General features: G+C 36.5%; 2 protein-coding genes across 2 annotated transcripts in view; both read right to left on the reverse strand.

Annotated features, from left to right (window-relative positions):
• cdc42se2 (CDC42 small effector 2) overlaps positions 1-8250 on the reverse strand; it is a 61095-nt gene extending 52845 nt beyond the window's left edge. The window contains exon 1 of the mRNA XM_006626831.3: positions 7980-8250. The gene's annotated coding sequence lies outside the window, so the exon portion shown is untranslated. The remainder of the gene's footprint in view (positions 1-7979) is intronic.
• An 8795-nt stretch (positions 8251-17045) lies between these two features.
• Positions 17046-21651, reverse strand: lyrm7 (LYR motif containing 7). The gene is made up of 5 exons (XM_006626923.3): positions 21556-21651; positions 21310-21382; positions 20346-20416; positions 18568-18649; positions 17046-17566 (listed from the first exon to the last, which is right to left on the reverse strand). Exons 1-5 carry the CDS (start codon positions 21586-21588, stop codon positions 17496-17498), a joined length of 330 nt encoding a protein of 109 aa, XP_006626986.2. The 5' UTR covers positions 21589-21651; the 3' UTR covers positions 17046-17495.
• Positions 21652-22091: the final 440 nt, after the last annotated feature.

The raw sequence follows: 22091 nt of genomic DNA on the forward strand, positions 1-22091 counted from the left end.
TAAGTCACTTAACTGTTTTGTACATACTATCGAAAAACCACATCTTTACATTGACACTGATTGAATGCTGGTTATTATAAACGTACAGTAAGAGGCACATGTTCCCCATTCCCATGTCCACCACTTGTAGAAACACTGCATTGATTTTTACCTAAATGTTGAGCAACAGATAGTCTTGCAGCAGGTCCTATTAATAAGGGCTTTCTGTAATTGTAATTGTAAACAGGGCACTGCATTACGACTTGTGTTGTTGGATGCTATCAATGCATGCTGTGCACATCCAATTTCTGTAGCTGCTCTCTGTAAACACGTATCTCTAGCAGGCTGATTGAGCAACACTTATTACAAATCAATCTCTTTTCTGCAGTACAGAACTGTAGCCCTTTCAGCACTTCAAAGCTCCTTGACATCAGTAGCGATTAATGTTTCAGTCGTGTGGGCTGCATGGTTAGAGCTTTACTTGTTTTGAAACTCCAAACCTTATTTAAATTTGATTTCTGTTCCTGCTATGCCACGGTACAAAATGATAGCAGGATAAGAATACTGCAGTGAATTTATTTGTAAGTGGGTTGCAATATCATAATACAGCAGGCTTTAGTTTCACTGCTAGGAGATCATTCACTGGCACATAAGGCACCACTTTAAATCATTACTGGTTATTGAGGGGTAGTAAGAATGTTATCAGACCTAATTTATAACACATGCTGCTCTGATGTGACAAAAGACAGTGTGCAAAGGGGTTTGCTGTAGATTGTTTCTCACGATAGATTTTTATTAGCATATACTGTACATACATTAAATTCTGGCACTAAATAAAATAGGTTAATTATGTAACCCGGGACACAGGAGATGAGATCCAGTTGAAAAAAAGACATGTGTGCAGTGTTTAAGGAATGCACTTGGAATCCTGTCAACCTGTCCCAGTCTAATGGTTCCTCAAGAATAGATGAGATACACAATAATGCACTTTTCCAAGCTTGCTGTTGTCTTAAACCTTCATGGGACAAGTCTACCTACAATTAGGTTCGCTTAACAGAGGTAAACACTATAGACTAAAATCAGTGAAAACTCTTCTATCATTCCTCCTGTGAATCTTTTTTAAACTGATTTTAAATAGTATTCACTTATTAGCTGACCTACTTCATCAGATGCATCAGTCATAAGTCTATCCCATCAATGGCCTGAACACAAGTCGTCTTTCAACAAAATCACATTATCTGTTAACAAACAAGCTCATTCATATCTGGTTGCAAAACAACACTGAAATGTTTCCTCATTGAATTCTAGGTTACTGCCTTTAGCAAACTCTCTTAGAAAAAATGTCCAAAGGCAGCAGTTACACAAGAAATGCAAATTTTGGATCAACGACATTAACGTGAAAAGATGTTTCCCACAACTGTTGATCACAAAACATAAAATACGCAGGCTGGTTGTATAAGACCTGAGATTGAGTATTTGGAAACAATAAGTTGCAGTACTGTAAAACGTCCCAAATGTTCGCCAAGCGTGCAAATAATTTGCTTTTTTGGTACAGAAGACTGCCGTGCAGATAAAAATCTAACATGAAGATCCCGGCACTCCAAAGGGTTAAAGTGCTAAGCAGCTCAACCAATATGCGCGTTATACTGAATAATGTGCAAAAAATAAAACACTAAAGCTTGACAACCAAGGGCAGGAGCCATGCAGGATAAAAGGTACAGATGAATATAAACCACATCAATGATGAACAGCTCTGTGATTTAACCGAGGCAGATCTGGATTGAATAAAGCCTTCTTCACAATTCTCCTTCAGGGGACATATTTAGAATTGGCCTATATACGTCACTGGAGTTATTATTGTCAAAATAAGCCATGTTACTAAGCATTTTGTCACAGCTGAAATCTGTAGCTATGTAGTCTTGTTCTTTGTGATTTATACAAATAAGAAAATTCTATTCTCAAACCACTTCATATTAAAAAAATAATAATTTAACAAGGTCATTACCCACGTCTACTGGTAAATCATCCACCATGGTTATATGATTTCCTATATCAAAACTGTATTGCTGGGAACTGCCTTCATTGTTTTGTTCTGCACAAATCTCTGTGAGTGAAGAAACATTACCAAATGTCTATCCTTTTTCCTATTCAACTACTGCAAACCTTTGTAATAATTCCTGTTTTAATATATATTACTGTTACATCTACAGTAATTCTATAGACCAGATCAGATCACTACCATTCTTTCATAAGCTAACATTTTATGGAACTGTGCTTATATTAACTGTATACAAAATTGAGCAGCTGTGAAATATCACACACTATTCGGAATTAATGTGTATTCCACACTTGTAAAAAAGCATAACTCATAAAACTTTATTACGCATATCTTTGCTATACTGTAAATGTTACTTTTCATTTGATGGATTATTGCATATTTTAAATGAAAGTTCTGACTTGTTCTGACTGCCCCTGTACATCACATAACCTATCCCTATTTGCTATGGCTGCTATACCTTAAATTGTGCATATTTTAAGATGAACTCTAAGCCTTTTCTTTCCATTTTTACAGTTCAGTAACTTCTATGGAAAATAAACTGCCTTTGCAAATGTGCCAAGTCTATTGTAGTAGAGACTCCAAGAGAGAAGGGTTAAACCAAATGTAGACTAGTCCTGAAGGAAGAGTAGTGGCTGTTTCCTAATCTTCCCTCCTAATGAGGTCAAAAGGCCTCACTGCTGTGAAAGTCACAGACATTACAAGCTAATAAACCACTGGTAAGATTGACTTCCCCTTACTATCTCCAGGATCTGTCATTTAAAAGATGTTGTTTCCAAAGAAAACAAACAGAATATCATAGTCTTTGAACAATGCCATTCAAAAAAAGAAAAGCATTAACCTGAATGTGACACAGTTTATGACAAAAAAATCCTAAATCTACAGGACCACTTTAAGAATCCATCCATCCATTTTCTAACAGCTTTATCAAATTCAGGGCCACAAGGACACTGGAGCCTATCTTTGTAAGCAAGGTGTGCAAGGCAGGATACACCCTTGTATCAGACCACTGCAGTACTTTAAGAATCGATTTAATAATTTCTCACCATTTCCCATTAGTGGAAGTCACAAACAAAAGGATCGTACTAAATCAGACCTGCGGGGGAAGACCGTGTGAATAAACTAACAATCTCAAACTTGACAAAAAAAGATGAAACAGTGGTGAAAAGGTCTAGCACCCATCCATGCATTCTCTAACCGCATCTTCCATTTCAGGTTGGCGGGGGAGCTGGTACCTGTCCCAGCAAACAACGGGCACAAGGCAGGGTACATCCTGGATGGGATGCCAGTCCACCGTAGGGCAGTACGTACTTACACAAGACTAATTTCTCCCTGAAGCCAATCAACCTATCAGTATGTTTTTAAACAGTGGGAGGAAACTGAAGCAGCCAAAAGAAACCCACTCTTACATGGGGAGAACGTACAAACTCTGCACAGACAGAATCCTAAGGGCCTGGAAATGAACCCAGGGTTCCAGCGCTGCGAGGCAGCAATGCTAAGCACTGCATCACTGTGCTGCCAAAAAGACTGAACATAAAATATTCAAAAGAATTATTCAACTAAATGGTACTCTCTGAGATCTTCAGCAATGACAGACGACCTACAATAGTTAGGGCATGCTTACCGCTTTCGGCCTTAGTAGTGCAGGGTCTCACATTCTCAGCCTTCTCAGCGATTCTGTTCTAAGCTCAACAAAAAGCAGGTTTTATTACACTATGAGTCAGAAAAGAGTTTGAGCCAAGTAAAACATAAAAAACCCTAATGCAGAATCAGAGTAAATGGTTGGACTCTTAAATATTTACCCATCGCAATCTTCAGTTTAAGGCTGTAGACTGTGGCCGAGCTCTCAATGGCAGTATATCTTCTCACAGTATTTATTCCTTATTTTTTAACTATTTACAGATACAAAGACATGAGGTTTCTACAGCATGGAGCCTACATTTAAAAGATGTCTGAAAAGCCTATGGGAATGCGGCCCTGAAAAGAACAGGACTTGTGTACCATTTAATTAAGAGGAAATGAAAGACAACCTCTTTCTCTCCTGGGGGGAAAAAAACAACAAGTACAATCTTACAGTACATTTTTTTTCATGTGAACATGAAACAATACTTAAGCTGACAGCAAATAATACACATTGCAATAACACACAAAAAAAGACAAACATTCAATGAAAAACTATCCAGTCCCATGTTTTCAGTACTACGTGAATACCTCCACATGTCCAGGCAATACTATAGTTTTTAAATCAAGGAAACAGTGCAGAGGTGCCTTAAAACAAAGCTGTGAGCAGATGTTTCACCCTTCATGATTAGCATGCACTGTTTCTATTTGACATGCCCAGGTTAGTAGGCATCTCTAAAATGACCCTGTGTGCATTTGTGCTGTTATGGACTAGTGTTTACTGTGTCCTGTGGCTGTCAGTTTGGGCACTGGCCCACCAAGGATAAAGCACTTTCTCAAAACAGAAGGATTTAGAGATAAAGCCAGTGAGTCAGGCAGGAATTTACTGCAACATGAAATAGAATTGTTGACAGATCACATCCTACCCTTATTATTCCATAAATCAAGATACTGTAACAGATTAATGATGAATATCTATCCATTTTCTTACCGCTTCATCCAATTCAGGGTCGCAGGAGAGCCAAAGCCTATCCCGGCAAGCAACAGGCTCAAAGCAGGATACAGCCTGGACAGAACACCCATCCATCACACACACATACACACACCAGGGGCAATTTTTCCAGAAGCCAATTAACGTACCAGTACATCTTTGGACTGTGACAGGAAACCAGAGCACCTGGAGGAAACCCTTGCAAACACAAGGAGAACATACAAATTTCACACAGATAGCAGCAAAGGGCCAGAACTGATCCCAAGTCCCCCATTATGCTAACCACAGTGCCACCATGCCACTCTAATGATGAACATTTAGGACAACAGACTTCACTGTTAATAAAACAATGAAGGGTCATTATCATTTTCACTAATTATCCTATACTGAGCACAGGGTTCCAGTACATTCACGTGACAATAAAGACTCTGACATACTGTAGCTGGATAAGTATTCAAATATTTTTAATGGTCTTTTTTTCATAGAACACATATAGCCACACTGAATATAATAATTTCTAAATGTGAAATATCTACAAGCAATACATTTACACAATCTAAGTGATGTTAGCCAATAAGAAGATTACCTTAGTGCCTGTCCTGCATTTTAAAACAATGAGCTTTTTTTCTTTCCTTTTACAGGGCACTGTATCTGACCCCTCTTTAACCAATTGGAAAGACTCCATATTTGATATTTAGCTTAACAAGATTGTTTCAGGATAAGGTAGACATGCTCGGGCCAGCCTGATTCCTATTTCTAGCACTTGCTGCAAAAACTGAGCTTTGCCCACAGTTTTAGCCTCCCTGAGCTATTCTTATTTTTTTAAATAAAAAAAATCCCTTTTGTCGCCATGTCAAAAATGAAAGTGTGTTTTGATGATATCGACTTCCAAAAGCAAGTTGTCTGTCTTTTTATGCCTGTGAGTTTTCAAAGTTAAAATGAAGCTGTCATGAAATGTGTTCTCTCCAGACTTTATTTACTGTATACAGGGCTATTTAAAGATTCTCCTTACAACTGCAGTACATTATGACATCTTTTTTAACCATGAAGGTTTTTGCCTTTTGCATCTTTATAACTGAATACAAAAAAAAAGAAAGTTTATCTTCTCCAAAATTTAATCCTGTTAAAAGTAAAGTAGCTAAATACTTACAAAATACTGCCCATATATGCAGCCGGATACAAATGTGTACAAAGATGCACATACACAAAGATCTGTGAAGCTTCCAGACTTCCGTGAAAAAGACTTACCATGTCTCTTTTGATATTTAACATAAAAATTAGCTTTTTATAATGTATGGCACAAGGGACAATGAGAAACTCAATTCACAGTGGATGACATCAAACACAACATGTTTTCAAGTTCTTGATTCATATATTTTAAAGAGCACTGTACTTATCCTTAAGCTATACATTTACACTTGACCTCTAAGACTTGGAAAGTTAAACTTATTCAGAGGGAAAGCAGGCTGATGCAAAATTACTGGTATGAAATATTTTATTATTGTATACTGACTCGGTGTATAGAATGCTGAACAACAGAACATTTCAGTCTTCATTGGGAAACAACCACAACAGGAAAACCATTCAGTGCCAATGCATGCAGACTATACACTATAATCATTTGTGCATCACAGTCCACTCTGGTCTCAGCGCTGTTCCTGCTCACTAGAAATTAGCATGTACTGCACATTACAGTCCACCTTTGCACTGTAGACAAATGGAGTGGAGTTAGCTTCTTAAGAAAAGCGATCCTCACCCCATGGGGAAGCATACTATTAGTAGGACATCTATTACCAACTTGTAACCTGAAGCTTCTCAGTAGCCCATAACTTAACTCCAGGTTTCATTCATTGCTATTTGGGGTAGTGTAGACAGTGGAGTAGGGTTCCCCTAATAAGCATTCACCACGTTTTGGTATACACAGCAATTATATGTAACCTGGGAAAAATACCCCAAAAAATCTTTGTATCAAATATGTGCCTTAGTTAAAAAACAGAAAGCTCACCTATGTGCTATTTAATTGCGTTAGTAATGTTTTAACTTCCCTTAAAAAAATCACAATTGACCTGATTTGTAGCCACCTCAAACACTGGAAACAAAACAGAGTAACGAACCCAAAATCTGACAGGCTCTAAAGGCAGATCTTAGTGTACAGTATTTTTGACGAACGAGCATGAAAACATTGATAATCTAATCTACATGTTTTTCCCCCGAAGAAAGAAAGCAACAGAGCTAGCAGGAACCAATAGAAACGTGTGGCAATCACTGCTCGAATACCGACATTCCCCCCAATGGACTGCACGGCCTATAAATTGATATATCGACCAGCAAAGTAACAATGAAGTTGCTGTTAGCTGATACAGAAAACAAACAAACAACTGCACTACAGAACGTGTAAAAAAATCACTACATCACAGACACTCAAAACTTGAGGCACCAACCGCCCTCCAGGAACACGCGAAACCCAGTTAAGTGAATGAGTTGCAATCTGTTCTTCTAGCATTTGTATCTGGAATTTCTAATCAATCGGATTAGACAAATGTCCTGATGTAAATGGTGACAACGTCGTGAACATACTGCGAGTAGGAAGTAATCCTGTTTTATATTCGAGCTTATCTCTGCAGACCAGGTCCGCGGGTGAATGGCTGAGTTTTGCAGTTGGAGCTGCCAGCATTTACGCACCCAGACGTATTTGACCGAATACAAATTACTATAAATTTGAAAATAAACGGAAAGCTTTTGAAACACCATTTACCCTCAAAGCGTCTTTAAGGATAGTACAATGGACCCTTGCGGGGAAAAAAAAACTCTACCCAGTTTCACGCACCACATTGGCACAATTCCGCTTCACAACGGGGAGAAGGATTCCCACACTACGTCAAACCCCTTAGGCGATCACACTGCAAACAGGGTGGATTGACATTTTGTTTCTAGTGCTCAAATAACTGAGAGGACCTGGGTAGTAAGAGAATCCCATATTCATTATGTGTAGGTAGTATCCTAATACAAAAACAATTATATATCGAATTATATTAAATGGAACGAATGAATGGACGAATAAATCAGTTACAACACTACAATACAGTATCTAGACAATGTCAGCCCTCCTGGAGGAAATTTTCATTTAATCTGCTCTTTTTATTTTTTCCATCTTCTTCAGAATATATTTTCAATCTTATTGTACCCACACCCTACACAAAGCGAGCAACAGAACTCAACAAGCAAAAAATTAAATGAAAAAAGTCCATTAACGTAATGAATTATCGGTCCCCGGGCAATAAACCACATCATTCATCTGTTAATGTAAATAATTAAATAAAACTGCTGTCTTACCAATATTCTCTTGTCTTCCGATAACCCGTTGCAGTCCTCGCCTCCACAATGCGGAGAATCTGATTTCAGCGGTATAACAAAACCGGCTGTCCGTCAGTGGACGTGCTCTGATTCCCCAATATGACTTGTGTGTGTGCATAGAAAACGTAAGAGGTGAGAGAGAAGCAGAGGTCGCTGAAGATGGCGACTCGCGGTGCTACAGAAGACTGAAACGCTGCCGCTGCCGTTTCTATGGGTTTGAATCAGGAGAAATCAGTATCTGAAAGGAGGGGACTTCTCGCATACGGACACTCCCACATAGTCACGGACACAGGCGCGGAGAAAAAGAGAGCACAGCGCCTCCCTTGGCGGGTGAATTCCTCCACCTCTACTGAGTTATTTGCTTGCCCCATAAAAGAGGATCCTCAATTTCGCCTCACACTCAATGAGTTTAGCGTGGAGCAAAAAAGGACATTCTTGGCTCGTACTAGTGACTTTGCAAAGCGGAACGTATCCTCGCAGTGGTTCATGAGTTTTGTTTTAATGAACACTTGGAATGGCAAAGTTTGATGGACGCGGTGGTCTAACACTTAGTGATACAAACAGTATAGCTTTAAGGAAATTTAAGGAAGAGAGTTTAAGTGACTTGTCCCCTCTGATTTCTGTGGTTAAATAAAGATTTTTTAAGCACTTTTATGTTTCTCCAGTTTTTGAATATTAATTGAATTGTGTTTAAAATAAAATCTGAAAACAACTGTCACAAATGTAATATTTTTTTAATGTTTTTGGAACAAAAGTACTTCGATCCTACTGACACCGACGAAGCTATCGCACAAAAGCAGAGTAGAAAAAAACACCTAGTAACTACAAAACAATTATATTGATAGAACAACAGCATGATTAACACTGCCAAAGTGGCAAATAGGAAGGTACAATAAGACGACAGACATGTAAACATACATACGTGTACATAAAAACACTAAAAACGTGTTCAATCCGACATAGACTCACACTCGTGGTCTACAAATCCAATCCCTGTGTCTAGTTAGCAGATTGTTCCCGAACCCAAATTCGAAGGAAATTTCACTAACAAACTGTTATAAAGTGTTTTCTTTTTCTGAAGAAAGAATGTCCCTAACCTTATTCTACAATTACACAGACTTTTAATTAGAATACACCCCTTTGTTATGCTCTTTCTCCTGATATGTTTCTTCTTCAAGATAATCGCTTTCTGACATACTTACTGTACTGTATACTGTATGTATATTACTTACACAGTATTTGAAACACATTCTTACTGTGTGCCTACAATACTTTCTCAAACCCCCCTCCCCCATGAATATGCCACTGCCAGTAAGTTTCTTTTGTGTGTGTACTGTTTTTACTGTATACAGTATGCTCTGAAACCACCTTCACTCGTCCTCGATATTTGTTTTACCTCCAAGTTAAGAAGCAAGTCAGTCAAGATCACTGAGAGAAATTCGAGAAAACGTCCTACCTAGCACATATCTATGTGGCACTCCACAAAAAAAATATCACGTTGTTTGTGGTTTTAATGTTCTGATTTCTACTGAAAAACAACAACAACAACAATGTCCTCTTGTTTAATGTACAGTACAGTTTAAGAGAACATGAGGTACAGTATATCAACTATAACAAGTATATCAACATCATGTAATATAGAGAAGTGGAGGGAGGGGTGATTTATTTTATTCTAATGAATTGAAGATAGTTTAATCCCAAATTAAATATTCTTTAGTTTGTACATATATAAATGCATTATATTGTTACCAAATACATAACAGTGATACATTTAGGGGACTCTTCAAAGCTAAGGGAAACAATGAGAGCAATAGGACATGAGAAGAGCGTAGATCATCATGTATACTGTCACTCCTGGGTGCATTATTAGGCACAATGCTCAGAGGAACCATCTTGTTTTGTCATTAATTAATTTAATTGTCATTGATTTCAGGAATGCACATGTCATAGCATACGCAGCAAACTGGCAAGAGTTCCTGCTAATTCAAGGCTGTTTATTTAATTGTGATATCACAGAGTAAAATACGTATTAAAACCGGGACATCAGTTTTTAGAAAGTCTGTAATAAAATGGGTTCACGGTTAAAGCAGGGTTTGCAGAAAAGTTTTTAAAATTCTGATTAAAACTTAATCTAATTTTCCATTCCATTAAACGTCCATTATGGAATGAAATTTTCAGTTTGACACATAATGCAGCACCTTGCCATTTTACACATATTGTACTGTTAATATAACATACACATGCAATCGCCTATTGTTAAAATTTTCTGTATGAATGTTTTTTTTTCACATTTAAATGAGAAATATCTTTTATAAGAAGTGTACTGTAAGTCATTGGTGATCAATTTACATTGCATTAATATACGGACTTGAAAACAGTTCAGCTGTATGCATCTCTCAGCTATTCAATGACCACAGTGGAACAGTGGAAAGGAACTTATACTACTCATTTCATAAAACAGTACATCATTTAGTAAAACATTCCATGGAGTACCAAGTCTTCAGCACAAAAAATCAACTAAATACCTTTGTGGTTTTAATAGAGAGTAAATCTCAATGTTAAAAGTTATTAGATGTCAAGAGAAACAGTTGAAACACCACAGCATACTTTAATTTTTAAATATTTAAAATTAAATCTTAGTTTGTATGAGCTTCTGCAGGGTTATGTAACAGCATTGAAGAAGACATTTAAAATTAACGTAGAGCATACTTCCTGATAATCATTTAGAATGCTCTGACAGGGAGACAATTTTGAAAACAATTGTGTACTGTTTTTTACTTTAAAGGAATTATATTATTCAGTTGTCTAAACTGCAAGTAGATCGTGGACAGTAATTGTATTCTCATGTATTATTAAATCACTGTTTCTCTGAATTCCCTTGTCTCCAGGATACTTCAAATTTGATTTGACTGGATTTTTGCAAAAACATTCAATGATGGCAGGCTCCATAACTAAGATGCAGCATGAGTCTTCAGCTGTTCGGTTTAGAAATGTCAATCTCAGATGCTTCCTTTTCTTGTAGTCACAAAGTTTTCCAAGAAGCCTCTTGAAAGATGAGATGTGTTTCTTCCCAGAGAAGCATGAAATCCTTTCAAGTACCTTGGAAATAATGTTTCCTAAAATGGTCTAAATAAGTTAACTTCGATTTTCTTTAATTTAATTACCTTGCCCCCTACCCCCCACAACAAAATATTTTTACCATGAAACTACATGGGAAACAAGCATTACAGTTGCTAGACAGACATACATGTTGTTCTCTGTTTCCAACTCTGATGTTTCCAAATTGGCTTAATTGTAATGTACTGTAACTAGGTTTATGGATGAAAAATAACTATGGCCATGGAAAATGTAATTTTGTCTGCCGTATTGTAAGAAAATAGAAAAAGTAAAATGTAAAAAAAGAAAAATGTGTCTATACTGTAAGATGAAGTGTTACCTGTGAAACCCCATTTCAAGAATTTCACATTTAAAAGTCAACTTTTATAAAATTCAAACATCACCCTGCAACTCACAACTGGTAACCTCCTGAAGCTAAGCAGGTGTGAGCCTGGTCAGTACCTGGATGGGAGACCTCCTGGGAAAAACTAAGGTTGCTGCTGGAAGAGGTGTTAGTGGGGCCAGCAGGGGGTGCTCACCCTGCGGTCTATGTGGGTCCTAATGCCCCAGTATAGCAACGGGACACTATACTGTAAACAGGTGCCGTCCTTTGGATGAGATGTATAACCGAGGTCCTGACTCACTGTGGTCATTAAAAATCCCAGGGTGTTTTTTGAAAAGAGTAGGGGTGTAACCCCGGAGTCCTGGCCAAATTTCCCATTGGCCCTTACCAATCATGGTCTCCTAATAATCCCCATCTATGAATTGGCTTCATTACTCTGCTCTACTCCCCACTGATAGCTGATGTGTAGTGAGCGTTTCTGGCACACTATGGCTGCCGTTGCATCATGCAGGTGGATGCTGCACATTGGTGGTGGTAGAGGAGAGTCCCCATTACCTGTAAAGCGCTTTGAGTTGAGTGTCCAGAAAAGCGCTATATAAGTATAAGCTATTATTATTATTATTATTATTTTATTTTCAACATTTTATTTTAACATGGTTCAATCTGCAGAATAGTATATAATCAAGACTAAAATACTTGGCAACAGAAAATAAAATTTTGTAAGATAATATACATCAATCTACTTAATAAAATAAAATAATTATTTAATATATATAGGCTTCGACAAAACCTTATGTTTGGAGAACATTTTAGATGATGGACCTGCTTCAATTACTTCCAAACATTAACAGTACTTTAAAAGGTTGTTTAAAGTAAAGTACAGACTATGGTTTTCTTGAAATTTATTTTGGCTGAATACTGGAAATGCTATCAAAACATCTCTATGCTGCATATAATTTAAAATAAAGGATCTTATTATTATTATTGGAGACAAAATGCCTTCTCAATACTTATTACTCACAGGTAAAGTACTATGATGATAATTTCAGTTTAAAAAAACACTACACAAATTAATCAGTGTATTGTATATCTCCTTCTACAGCAGAAGGCAGGGCTGAATAAAATGCTGTAGCTGTACATTTGCTGACTGTAAAGAAAGTTCAATAAATCAACTAGGGTCTAGGAACAAATTCAAAATGACTATGGAAATAAATTGGAATCATTTTCTACAAACAACACCACTTTGATAGTCTGCAAATAACACCACTACTATTAATTGAAACATAATGGGCTATATGCCTAGAGTAGCACAACTCATTTTGATTGATAATTATTCTATCTCATGTATCTCCAAAGAAGCAGACAAAATCAATTTTGTTCTACTATTACTTTTATTTTAGGTGCTATTTTCTGTTTTGTGTGCAGTTTTCTTCCTCTGAACTGTAGTTTCATAAACATTTAACAATTCATAAACGAAACATTATTTTTTAAAGTACTTCAGGTGGGTAGCTGCATCAGCATGCGTAGGCTGCAAAGGAACAAGTAATAGGTTTATTCCATGCTGAAAAAAAGAAAAGAAAAAAGAGAACACAACGTTTCGGCCGTGGAGCCTTCTTCACCAGGCTCCACGGCCAAAACGTTGTGTTCTCTTTTTTTTTCTTTTTTTCAGCATGGAATAAACCTATTACTTGTTCCTTTGCAGCCTACGCATGCTGATGCAGCTACCCAACCTATATAAACCTATTACTTATTATTTTTTAAATACTTCTCTTAACAGATTTTGTTGAGATGTGAAAGTGTAGCCAATAAGCAGTGCATACAGAAGTATTTTCCACTGATGTATTGTTCCCTACCCCATTTTCTCCCATTCAGATGAACACAATGTTTTTGGGTGGATATTAACAGGAACTAGATAATATGGCAAATTGTACCAAAATATGAAAAAATAAATATAATGAAATAATTGTTATTCAAATTAGGAATCTGAAAGTAGATTTGCAGTAGGTGTAAGTTTATTGTATATCATCCAGGTGGGCTGTGCCTGTTGATAAAAATTAAAACACTGTCTATTCTCCTAATATTGTATGTCCTCCTACCCTACTGAAATCTTAGATTTCTGTTCTGTCTCTTGAAAGTGCTCTTTAAAACAATAAATAATTTGTGAGACACTGTTGCTAACAAGACAGGCAAGGGGCCATTTCAGTTATCTATTTAATTATTAACTTTTATCTTCTTCATATATTTTTATTTACATTTATTCTGGACAATTACAGTACAATTGCAGCCTACAGTATGCAGCTTGCAATTAATAGATTGGACAAGTTGCACAAAGCTGAAGGGCTTTATGTGAATTCTGAACAGATTTTAATCAAAATGCTTAACTGAGTGAATAAAAACTGTAATAAAATACCAAGACTGAAAGCCAGTGTAACAGTAACAACTGATGTTTTCTACTTTTTGCTGAAATGACTGATGTTTAAGGCTTCTACTAATTGATGCTAAAGATTTTATGTCCAATGATGCACGTAAACAGTTTGCCTCAGCTCGTGCATAAAGAAAAACTCATCAAAAAGGAAAGGCTGAATGATATTGATAATGAAGTCAATGTGAAGTTAATTAAATTGGCATTGCCCTGCTCTTCAAACTGAAAATCTCAAAGGAGGAACTTCAAAGTGGAATGTGGGAAAAGTGATCATGAGTTATTCTTAGCCACTGCCTGGATTTTATGGCACTCGTGCCAACCAGCTGTGATGGATGGACAATAACCATGAAATGAAAAGATAACCTTTGCACAGTTGAACAGAAACTTTGGCCTTCTTCCAACATACCATATAATACTTTAATATAGGTGTTACAAAAAGGAAAGTAGACTGCTGATTTCCACACCCATTAAGTAGTAAGATGCTTTAATCTGTTACTGAATAAGAAATCTATAATTGAACTATACAGTAAAACACAAAATTGGAGACATACTGTAGTAATGAAACTTTAAATGCACATATGTTTTTGCATAATATTACATTCAAAATATATGAGCTTTGTTCTTAAACTGTATTTGGAGCAAACTAATGGAACAAATTTTACACAAGTGGGTATTCAGAGTATTTTACAAGGGGTTTTAATGTTTTTTTATAACACTGAATAAATCTGTCAAAGGAAGACCTGCAGTAAAGATTAGAGAGTCTTGAGAGTAACTCCATAACATGTGGCAAATGATCCAAACAGCATTTCTGAAAGATGACTCAAACTAGATATCTACGGAAACTGTATTAAAAGACCTGATGAAAGATAATCAGATACTGCAGTTAATTAAATGCATATGATGCTGACTCTTATATCCTTCTGAAGTAGATTTCTTCAAAAAAATCTTTTTAACAGAACTCGTGAGCTTATGCAGGCTTTCACCCTGTTAAAATGTGTTTCTGAGCTCTTAGAAATTACATGGTAATGAAAACTAGGATTTGCTGCAAGGAAAAGCATTAACCTACAGTATGTGTTGGACCTGATCTTTTTAATAGTGAACTTCATATTTTAACTAGTAGTATTAATTATTAAATGAAAATGTCATTTGAAACCAAGTACATCTGAATATGTAATATTTTAAAATTGCAATCAAACAATTTGAACATTTGTTTACAGTACCCTGACATTTTAAAATACACGTTTCCTCATTTAGTACTAACAGTGTCCAGTTTTCTTGAAATGCTTATATGTCCATGGTTCTAATATCAATCTGCTCTGTGTCTGTGCTATTTTTCAGAGTCATGCACAAGGCCAAACGTGTAGATACCACTGGGCTCACATATGTCCCATTTTGTTTCATATTGCATCAAAAGGTCTGTACGGTTTTAAGCAGATAGAATAACACTTACTGGGCCCAAGGCATTAGCTCTTCAGTGGCCACTGAAATAGGCACTGTACTGTAAGTTGATTGATCAAATGCAGAATGTCTTATATTATTTTTGTATTTCTTTATCCAGTGTACAACAATACCATATAAGGGACATCCTGCTCTATGAGATGAAAATAATTGAAATAAAATACGTATATAAAATAGTTTCCTTGTATGCAAACTATATATAGGTTGTGTGCACATATAGGTTTTTTATGTTATACAGCATTTTTCCTTTGATTAGACAAGCTGTGACAGTGAAGCATATATGAACATAAGATTACATATTTCGGTTTCTCCTAAAAATTACTTTTATTGCCTTGCATTTTCTTGTTACTGTATTTTTGGGAAAATAAGACAGCTGGGAAAAAAAGTATTAGGGGCTGTTTTTCACACTGGTCCTTGGTTGGATTCAATTTATTTTCGCTCTCTTCATCAATGTCTCCTCTTTAATGTGAGAAGTGTTTTAAGACATTGGGAAGGAAACAGTCCCCTAAATACAGCAGTAACTGACAGCAGTTAAATAGCTTATCCTCCTCACAGCAGGAAAACTGAACTGTGGAGAGGTTTTTCCCTTATTTGATCTTGCACATTTGTAGCAGTTAATATTTTGGGAAAGACAGCACTTTTAATTGTTTACTTAGTTGTAATTAGTAGGAGATAGGTTTATTCCATGCTGAAAAGAGAGGAAAACACAACATTTCAGCCATGGACATCAGATATGCAGTCGGGGTTACACACCTGAAGAAGGCTCTATGGTCGAAACGTTGCGTTTTCTTTCTTCTCTTTTCAGCATGGAGTAAACCTATTGCGTGTTCCTTTGCAGCCTACGCATGCTGACGCAGCTACCCACCTAAACTAGATGAGTAAGAGATGTTTGTCTAGAGAAACCAAAATATTTAATCTATTAGTACTCTATGTTAATACATCAGGTATTGCATATCCATTATCAATGACAATTTTCCAAGTGAAAGGAGGACAAAATCACACTCTTAACTTACGGTATGTAGTGTTTCATCATGGAGGAGACAGGAATGGAAATACTTTAGTAAAACAGTGCTTTCCAAACTTTAGAGTGGAACTGCATGCACATACACTATACAATGATAATGCTTTCTTGAGCAACACCTATGTCTTTAAAGAAGATAAGTTATCTTAAGTTTTGCATCTTTATATACTTAATCATGGCTTAGAAAGAATTAACAATTTGCAATGTTCTATTTTAACATGATTTATGGATGCAATCATTTACAATTTTAATCGACTTCACCCATTTTCAGCGAATTATGCTTTCTTCTTAGGTTGTAGTGAGCAGCTGACCTGCCAGCGAGACACAGGGATCACATACACATGGGGATTTAGAGATGCCAGGTCAACTAGAAACCCTACCTTTGAACTATGCTCCACAGAGTAACACGAAAACCCACGCAGACATGGGGAGAACAGGTAAACATATGAACAGAGACAGATTCACACCCAGGAAAGTGACAAACTACTGTTTGATAATATTTATCTACCAGCTGGTAGATAATATTTATCTACCAGCAGGGAAATAAAGAACTTCAAATGTATTAATAACATTTCAAAATTTTACTTGTAACAATTCATGTATAGTTTTTTTGTGCAAGAATCTTAAACATACAATTTGTCACTATCTTCCTTATCGATGTTTTAATACAAGCTTTCACAAAAAAAGGGACACAAAGAGAAAAGAGACATTAGAATATGAACGTATTTATTCAGATCACTTTACCTCTGGTAGCAACCTTTAAGAAAAACAGTAAAATTGTAATTACAATTTATAAATGTTTTGTGCAATTATTTTTTAGAGTTGTTTATTCTGTATACAAGTCACACTGAAAATGCACTGCATCTTCCTGACAGTTTCTATAGCAACACTGAACCACTGCTCCAAAAGATCTAGATGGGCTGGATGGTCTCATTTCCTTTGGAACTTTTCTGATGTTCTTTCAAAAAGGAACTCTTCCTTGTAATGTCCATGAGGACAGGAGCCATTCTTCAGGCATCACCAGAGATTGGCAGCAAACCCTCCAGCGGTGACCACCCCACATTCTAGTTGTTGTTTTAGAATGTATAATGTGTAAACCCATTAAAATAAGGAAATCACCATGGAGATATCTTAACCAAAACGGCAAAAACAAAACTATGCTTTCTTTATGGGGTTGTCACAATAAGGTACATTTTCCAGAAGATGGTCTTCCCTGGGCCGTAGCACTACTCGAAGGAAACAGAGCAAAATTAGTATTTTTCTTCAAAAACAAGAGTCTATATTGAAATTGTCAGATTACAATTTTTATTCATAATACATAAAATTCTGTGTGAAACGATCTGAGCCTTTATAGCAAATAAGAACACTGACATCTAGTGGAGAACTTGCAGAACGTGAACAACCACAGAAGGATTCAGCACAAAATCAAGGTTAGCACTCACTACATTTTTCTAAAGCCGATCCACATAAAATGCAAATCCCACACAACAAAAAACCTATAAACCATATGGGCTGTGGCATTTTGCATGTTAACTGTTATTTGTATTTTGTTCTAGAATAAGAGTAGATAAAATGCTAAAACCATTGTGAACATTGACCACAGTCAGCAGGAAGTATTGATGTCTACTGAGAAAATCAAGATCTCACTGATGTCACTGAAAACTATGAAAAAGATTTCTAAATTTTGCTTTCTCTCCATGTATATACACTCACTGTTAAAGACCTGCTGAAAAACATGGTTTTATATTTATATCAGAAAGCATTAATGTACATTTATCAACTCCATGCCTTTCAGACATAACCAATGTATAAACTTTGCTGAAATTATCCCTTAGGATAATTTATTTAATTACAATATTCTTTATTTAGTTCTGTCCAATCCCTTAGGTGGAACTAAATAGCTCCATGTTAACAGCTGTATTGAAACTTTTCAATGTTTCATAAATGATTTTCAAGCATCATGAGTAATGCCAAAAATATTATAAAAATAAATATTAATATAATTTATAAAAATATTACAAATGGTTACACTTGTGTGGCTGATGAAATCTAACTTATATGATCAAAACACTTATTATTATTATTCCTGTTTAAAAAGTATATATTTTTTTAGGAAGTTATCTCCTAATGTGTGTTTACTTTTCAAAATTACCTCTGCTCAAAAGATAAAAACGCAGAGATCCATAAATATACAGAATGTATGATTTCAGAAATACATTTTACTTACATATTTTGTTATCATCTACATGAACACCTTGGATTACTGTTTGGCGAAGAACAATTTCAACGTCCGAACCCAGTTTGATCATCTAAAAATGTCAGATGTTAATGTTAACACAATTATGAAGAATTAAAAGATAGTTTCATTATGTATGGTACATTAATAATAATAATTGCTCACACTTATATAGTGCTATTCTGGACACTCCACTCAAAGTGCTTTACAGGTAATGGGGACTCCACTACCACCAATGTGCAGCATCCACCTGGATGATGCGACGACAGCCATAGTGTGCCAGACCGCTCACCACACATCAGCTCTCAGTGGGGAGGAGAGCAGAGTAATGAAGCCAATTCATAGATGGGGATTATTAGGAGGCCATGATTGGTAAGGGCCAATGGGAAATTTGGCCAGGACGCCGGGGTTACACCCCTATTCTTTTAAAAATCTGCCCTGGATTTTTAATGACTACAGAGAGTCAGGACCTCAGTTTTACATCTCACCCACAGGACAGCGCCTGTATACAATATAGTGTCCCCGTCACTATACTGGGGCATTTGGATCCACATGGACCGCAGAGTGAGCATCCCCTGCTGGCCCCACTAACACCTCTTCCAGAAGCAACCTTAGATTTTCCCAGGAGGTCTCCCACCCAGGTACTGACCATCCTCACACCTGCTTAGCTTCAGTGGATTACCAGTTGTGAGTAGCAGGGTGATGTTTGAATTTAATAAAAGTCAGCTTTTAAATGTGAAATTCTTGAACTGGGGTTTCACAGGTAACACTTCATCTTACATAGTACAGTATAGACATTTTTTTTCTTACAATACGGCAGAAAAAATTACATTTTCCATGGCCATAGTTATTTTTCATCCATAAACCTAGACATTACAGTACATTACAATTAAGCCAACTTAGAAACATCAGATCTGGAAACAGAGAACAACATCTATGTCTGTCTAGCAACTGTAATGCTTGTTTCCCATGTAGTTTCATGGTAAAAAATATTTTGTTGTGGGGGGCAGGGGGCAAGGTAATTAAATTAAAGAAAATCGAAGTTAACTTATTTAGACCATTTTAGGAAACATTATTTCAAAGGTACTTGAAAGGATTTCATGCTTCTCTGGGAAGAAACACATCTCATCTTTCAAGAGGCTTCTTGGGAAACTTTGTGACTACAAGAAAAGGAAGCATCTGAGATTGACATTTCTAAACTGAACAGCTGAAGACTCCTGCTGCATCTTAGTTATGGAGCCTGCCATCATTGAATGTTTTTGCACGTTTTTCCCAGGAGGTCTCCCATCCAGGTACTGACCAGACTCACACCTGCTTAGCTTCAGTGGCTTAGCTTTCTGCGCCAGTTGTGAGCTGCAGGGTGATATGGCTGCTGGTATTATATATATATATTACAAATGGTTACACTTGTGTGGCTGATCAAATCTAACTTATATGAACAAAACACTTATTATTATTATTCCTGTTTAAAAAGTATATATTTTCATAGGAAGTTATCTCCTAATGTGTGTTTACCTCTCAAAATTACCTCTGCTCAAATGATAAAAACGCAGAGATTCATTAATATACATTAAATGTAACTTGAATCTTTTGAAACTGGAACTTACAAACTGGTCTCCCTTAACTGTGGGTACGACAGCGGTGCTGTAGTGATTAACATGATCACCTACAGCTTACACATCTACAAGCTCCAGTAGCTTGATGAACTATGGCACGCAACAAATACTTTGCTTTGTTCTTTATTTTGGGAATGGGCAACTTATTAGTACCTCATTTATTTTTTCCACAGAAGTTTCATTTCTATTCTTCTTGAATTCTTCATTTATCTTCTGTCTGGCAGCTTTAAAGAAAAGGAACTAATTATAGTCCATATACAGTATAGCCCACTTCACTTTACCACCATCACTGAGGAAAAGGCAACTACTGGAATCAAGCTAATCGCTCCCATTATGTCTTTTGCTGTGAGCTACAGGCATACAGTACTTTGTAAAAGTGTAGAAGAATTCACCCCCTTTCAACAATGTCCCATTTTGTTGTTGGGGCTGAAACAGACAGCAGTTCCTGCCACAGTCAAGACTTTGATTCGGCCACTCAAGCACATTCACTTTCTCCATCCATTTACCCACCCAGTCATGGCAATGAGAAGCAACCCCTTAACATAATGCTACCATTACTCACACTAAAGCTGCTATCATTTCATTTTTTATACCCTTACACTGATCTGTTCCTTTCTAAAACTTTCTCTCTGAAATGTTTTGAAAGTCCCATGGTTGAGTTTTGTTTTTTTTAACTTACTTTTTTAAATTGACTTGCTGAAGGAGCAACATTACAGACACAGCCAGGTGTATTACAGAGTACAGCCTTGTCTGTACACAAACGAACTGTGACTTGTCATAATACTGTAATTCTGTGAACTCACGGAGGTTTATTCACAATGATTGAACGTGTAATCAACATATTTTACCTTTTTTATTAATATTTAATTACAAACATTTAATTTATTTCTCCCAGAAGCTGAACAAGAGCAAGGTTAGCAGTGCAAGTCCCAGAAGTGCAAATTTTGATTAAAATATTCACTTTACAAACCGATAAGACATAATTTGTAATCCAACACAGTGGGATGGCATTAAGAATGAGATAAATACATCTGCAAGTGACTAAGTCGTAAAGAATTGCTATCTGACATTATTTGGATTTATTGGTATTGTTAATTTAAATTCAGATAAACCGTACCTCCTAAGGCTCTTGAATCATCTCGGAATACGTTCTGCCTTGTTCTGTGCAGTAACTTGAAGAGTCGCAGAACCTACACAAAATACATAATTCTCTTATACTGGATGTTCACATCAAAAACGCAAAAAATCGCCACCATCATCATAATCATTACATATTCTTGCAATATCATGTAGAGTTTCTAAAACCAAAATATCACCTTGGGGCCACTGCACTTACTATCACGGACGCTTAAGATTCACTCACCTTCAATCGACTGTCCATATTGACTTTCCTCATGCAGCCGCACAGCTCACTATCCCCGCCTCTTCCGTTTTCACTGACAAATAGGAAGAGCAGTTCCGGATGAAGAGCATGGTCGTACCGTATTATCTGTAATACAATCGCAACTAAAACATCAGGGACCTCAGCGCCACATCTAAAAGTAATCATAAATCATCTTGAGAGAATCGTCTATGTAAAGGAAGTGGTGTATGATGGACATAAATACAGTACTCAAAATGAACCAGTATTTAACACAAGATAATGCTTAAAACAGTTGAACCGTTGTACCGTTTCTTTGAATAAAATAAACCTTTCGCTCTTAAATCTTGCTAGTATGAAAAATCAATATTTTTGCATAATCTCCTCTGCGCACGTTTTTAGGCACACGTTTACTGACACGCAGGTCTGCCCTATGTATTTTCAATAAGTTGCAGCATAGACCAGTTCTACATGTTAAATTTGCATGTCTTGAAATGCTGAAATTGGGTTCCAGGGTCAGAAAAAAGAGAACGCCGCTG

This window comes from Lepisosteus oculatus, chromosome 3, assembly GCF_040954835.1.
Source record: "Lepisosteus oculatus isolate fLepOcu1 chromosome 3, fLepOcu1.hap2, whole genome shotgun sequence".
In the NCBI taxonomy this organism is placed as follows: domain Eukaryota; kingdom Metazoa; phylum Chordata; class Actinopteri; order Semionotiformes; family Lepisosteidae; genus Lepisosteus; species Lepisosteus oculatus.